This window comes from Mus pahari, chromosome 14, assembly GCF_900095145.1.
Source record: "Mus pahari chromosome 14, PAHARI_EIJ_v1.1, whole genome shotgun sequence".
Lineage (NCBI taxonomy): Eukaryota > Metazoa > Chordata > Mammalia > Rodentia > Muridae > Mus > Mus pahari.
In genome coordinates, this window is record NC_034603.1 from 67,219,922 (window position 1) to 67,224,966 (window position 5,045).

The 5,045-nt window shown below is 42.7% G+C and overlaps 1 protein-coding gene across 3 annotated transcripts in view; it reads right to left on the reverse strand.

Moving 5' to 3' along the window:
• LOC110331576 (keratin-associated protein 4-4-like) overlaps window positions 1-3,952 on the reverse strand; it is an 8,510-nt gene extending 4,558 nt beyond the window's left edge. The window contains exons 1-3 of one of the 3 annotated variants that reach the window (XM_021212311.1): window positions 3,848-3,952; window positions 3,486-3,799; window positions 3,260-3,305 (exon numbers count right to left, since the gene is read on the reverse strand). In XM_021212311.1, coding sequence (XP_021067970.1) covers window positions 3,260-3,305; window positions 3,486-3,799; window positions 3,848-3,952 — 465 coding nt within the window. Of the gene's footprint in view, window positions 1-3,259; window positions 3,800-3,824 lie in introns of those variants that run through there. The other 2 variants (XM_021212308.1, XM_021212310.1) reach the window with 2 other exon arrangements.
• Between the last annotated feature and the right edge of the window lie 1,093 nt (window positions 3,953-5,045).

The following is a 5,045-nucleotide window of genomic DNA, read 5'->3' on the forward strand; positions in this document are numbered from 1 at the left end:
CTCTCTCTCTCTCTCTCTTTCTTTCTTTCTTTCCTCCTTTCTTCTTTCTCTTCTTTCTTTCTTTTCTTTCTTTCCTCCTTTCTTCTTTCTCTTCTTTCTTTCTTTTCTTTCTTTCCTCCTTTCTTCTTTCTCTTCTTTCTTTCTTTTCTTTCTTTGTTCCTTTCTTCCATTTTTCTCTTCTCTCTTAAATTTTAGATCTGCTTTACAAGCACCCAAGGAACATTTCACTTTAAGGAAATCGATATAATTGTAGCTTGGATTTGGTAATTTATTTGAAGGGGAAGATTTGGGTCTTTTATTGCTGGAATTGGTTTACTGTTTTCTTTCTCATTGAATTAGTTGTAGAAGGCATCATACGCAGCCTTTAATTGCCTTTTAGAGGAATGGCAACAGTAACAGAAGAGATGAATAGATCTATGGAATGTAATAGCAGATCCAGGAATAGACCACACCTGAGTTTTAATAAAGTTGCTATGAACAGATTTGGGTGAAGGGATGTGAGAATTCACCTAGGAGAGGCTTTGGCAAACAAGAGAGTTTTCTGGAGAAAGCTCAGTTTTGCATGACTGAGGTGGGTTGCTGTGGAGGCAAAGCCCACAGAGACTTCGTCCCAGGATTGCTTCTCGCTGCTGATGTGCCCTTTCTGCCACTAGCTTAATGATTTTCTGGGTATTTACATACTGTGTTGGACAGATCTACTGCAGGATCAGGCAGATGGACTTTCGTGTGGTAATGCTGTGTAGACAAATTGGTGATTTCATAATTTCTGATAATAATTCCTTAGAACTCCTAAATGAATACAAGTAATTTCAAACCCTTGTAGAATAAAGGCTCCACGTAGAGCTCTGCAAAACTTCATGTGCCATGGGCTAGTTGCACGAGGAAAAGAAAACAGGCTTAAAATAAATCTAGGAAAACATTCCTTCCAGATGAGGAGTGAGGCCATTATCTGGTAACTAAAGGTCATAAAGTGGGAATTGGAAATTTATTGTAAGTCTAAAAATGGAAAATAAGTGGTGGACTGGTTTATCCACACAATTTCAAAACACAAAGACACAAGGCAGGTAATCTGTCTCAACAAAACTGTGCTAACTTAACGACATAAAAATTATTACTTTAAACTTAAAATGAACGTATGAAGCCAGAAAACAGATAATGAATGTTTACTTGGCTACTAGTCTTAATGTAAGGACATGTAAGCAATTCTGCTGTAACTCCTTAAACGTTATTGAACTATGACATGAACTATTTATTGCATTACACTTGCTATGAACTTATTGAATGTAAAAATACTTTTAAAAATACATGAACAACTATCCTGAGAAAATATAAAAACTAAGAACAGCAATAAAGTGGTGATGCAGCCTTTTTCTGCTTCATCCACTCTGTGTGTGTGTGTGTGTGTGTGTGTGTGTGTGTGTGTGTGTGCACATGTGCATGTGCGTGTGTGTCTGTGCATGTGCCTGACTTTCTTTTCTTTGCATTACTCTCTGGCTTACTAAGAGTTAATGAACACTGAGTCTCTTGCCTGGCCAGCAAGAGGTCACTGACTCAGAGAGAAAAAAGACTCATTAATCCCCTGCTGCTATCAGCAGAAGCTAAATCCATCCTGCTATCAGCAGAAGCCAGAAGCCATCATCCTTTGGCTCCAGAATAGCAAGAAAGAGTAAAAGTTCCAGAAGCCATCAGCTTTCAGGCCCCCAATATAACAGAGTTAAAGGACAGAGGTCATCAGCTTTTGGCCTTCCTCCAATGCACTGCCCCACTTCAGTACCAGACCCAGTCCCAGCAGACCTTCCAGCACTGAGGGTCCCTTTTGCAACTTGTGTTAGGAAAACAGGAAATTCACACATACACTACTGAAATTAATCCTTGTCTTTCCCCCAAATACTCACTCAAAATGGATAAAACATTTAACTCAAATGTTGAAAAGTAGAACCCACAAAGAAAAAAATATATAAAAACAAAATGATGGGTCACATCAAAAAATAAATTACAGAACTCAGAGATAGATTGGAAAAAGAAAAATTATTAGCACCTATTCATTGCCCAGAAAAATCAATATCCAGAATATATATTAAAAATATATAAAGACTCTTAAGCTCTCACCTTTCTTACTCTCTAGCCCTCCTTCTCTCTCTCCCTTCCCACCTCTCTCCACTTGGCTATGGCTGGCCTCTCTCTTTCTACCTTCTTTCCTTTCCCCCTGCCTTTCTACAATAAAGCTCTAAAACCATTGTATATATATATATATATATATATATATATATATATATATTAATATATATTAAAGAATTTAAAATATTAAAGAATTAAAAATAATATAATCAATAAATAGGCAGTATGTTCAGGAGATTTACAGTTCAGTGAAGCAAAAATCAAGACTTGATCCTGAGCCCAGGGAACTTTCTGTATTATATTAGACTTCTGCAGGAAGGAAGGCATACTGTGGTTAGGAACATGCATTAGGCTGCTTGTCCTTGGGGACCTGCCTCTAAACAGGGAGCTGAGACAAGGAGCTTATCAGGAAAGTGACTTCAGGGAGCACTGAGGTGAACTTAGGGCATGACATAAGTCATCAGGACAGGTGTGAACACAACAGCTCCAGTGGCAGCCTGGCTTCATGCCACCGAAGATCCAGGGGAAGCTGTGGGATGCATGGTCACTTAACTAAGTAAGGGCTTGTGCTCACCCAACCTCCTCACTGCAAGAACTCAGTGCCAAGGGTCTTCAGTCTCCTACCTACTGCTTCCTCTTCAACCAGAGAAAGTTCTCCACACAGAGGACCACACATTTGTTCTATGAAAGTATCTTTCTGTATAGGAGTCGCTGTGCCATGGGGACAGTGTTGGCACACCTGAGTTCATGTGCTGTCTTTGTACTTAGAAATCAGCTTCAGAACTTGATAGATGAGGAAAATAATCTGAGAGGACAAATAACGAGACATGATATATATTTGTGTGCCAAATATTCAGATTTATTTAATATATATGAGAATGTCCATTTTTAGAAATATGATAAAGAACAAATTTGTCCATGGGAATAAGGCCAAACTTTACAGATTTAGGAGAAAATTTAAACTTGTGATTATTTTAGAGACAGTTAATAAACAGGCAGGAATAGGGACAATATATTTGGAAGCCAACATCATTATCAGTTGCAATAGAGACTTTGATTGGCATCTTGGGGTTCAGCTCACAAATGGTCTACAATAGGAATGGTGGGGTGATGAAGAACAGGAGACTGTGGGCGATGGTGCTCAGCAGCAAGAACCACTAGAGCATGCTGGGCGGCAGCAGGTGGTCCTGCAGCAGGTGGTCTGGCAGCAGGTGGGGCGGCAGCAGCTGGAGATGCAGCATTGGGGTCTGCAGCAGCTGGACACACAGCAGCTGGGGCGGCAGCAGCTGGATCCACAACAGCTAGAATTACCACAGCAGGGGCGGCAGCAGCTGGAGATGCAGCAAGAGGGCCTGCAGCAGCTGGACACACAGCAGCTAGGGCGGCAGCAAGAAGGCCTGCAGCAGCTAGAAATGCAACAGGTGGGGCGGCAGCAGCTGGATCCACAACAGCTGGAACTACCACAGCAGGGGCGACAGCAGCTGGAGATGCAGCATGGGGGCCTGCAGCAGCTGGACACACAGCAGCTAGGGCGGCAGCAGGAAGGCCTGCAGCAGCTAGAAATGCAGCAGCTGGGGCGACAGCAGCTGGGGCGGCAGCAGGTGGGCTGGCAGCACACAGACTGGCAGCACTGGGGTCTGCAGCAGCTAGACACACAGCAGCTGGGGCGGCAGCAGGTAGGCTGGCAGCACACAGACTGGCAGCACTGGGGTCTGCAGCAGCTGGACACACAGCAGTTGGGCCTGCAGCAGGTGGTCTGGCAGCAGCTGGGCTGGCAGCAGCCTTGGCCACAGCCCTCCTCAGAGCAGACAGAGCCACAACAGGAGCTGACCATGGTGTTGGAGGTGGAGGTTCTTGGTAGGTTTACAAGAAGGTGGGTTGGAAGGTTTGGAAATGGGAGTCTCCCTGCCCATGTCCCCTTTTATACCCTGCTGAGGGGCTGCTGTCATAACATGCAGCATTCTTTCCTTGTTATTGTTTGTGTTAATAAACAGTTGACTCCCAAATTAGGGGATTTTTTTCCTAGCTAAATTATGAAGGTAATTGGGGAGGCCAGTTTCCTTTCCTGGTGGTAAGAGTCACCATCAGCTCTCGCTGAACCATCCCTGAAGTGTCTTTCTTGCTTTAGTTTCTTCCAAACAATTGTCCCATGACATCACATTTCTAGTCACTCTATGATTCAGCCTCATAGTAGACAGCTCTCCTGTCTATCCTTAGACAATCATTGGTATCACAGGTCCATAATTGTTTCTGTTGACCCAGGAGAACAAAACATTATCATACTGCCAGCTCACTCATAATGGGTCAGATGGGCACAGAACATTTGACCACAGAAACGCCAGTGGTCTGAGACTAGAAAGCCTGTTAAGCCATATCTCCTACCCCATGTGGACCAGGCTTTACTTTCTAGATTATTGTTCAGTGAGTTCTAAACACAGAACAAGTTTAGGTAAAAAAACTAAATAATAAAATTCTGATTTTTTTTTCCAGAAACAAAACTGTAACACTCAGATTCAGCATGTCTTAGGAGAAATGGACTACAGCTCAGCTCAGCCTCAAATCCAGGCACCTCATTTGTGCCATGTCGAATTTTTTTCCCTCTGTCTCTGCTAGCCTAGTCGTCTTACATTGATAGCAACTCCAGATCCAAGCTCTTTCTTTTCTAAGTTGTAGCTTCAGTTAGATGATCAGTTTAATGCCTCTTGTTCTGTTTGGCTCTGGACCTCCTGCATCTCCTGTCTCTACTCAAGTAAGTGACCTTGACTTCACCCTTCATCCTATGGAAAAATGGAAAAAGAATGAATAATTTTTAAAAGCAAACTTCTATATGAAAGACTATCAGCTATTTTTTATTTATAGTCAGGATACATTAATGACTTACGGTGTGCCCAAATCCCACCCAAGTGTCCAGGTGACTAGGGCTTCAA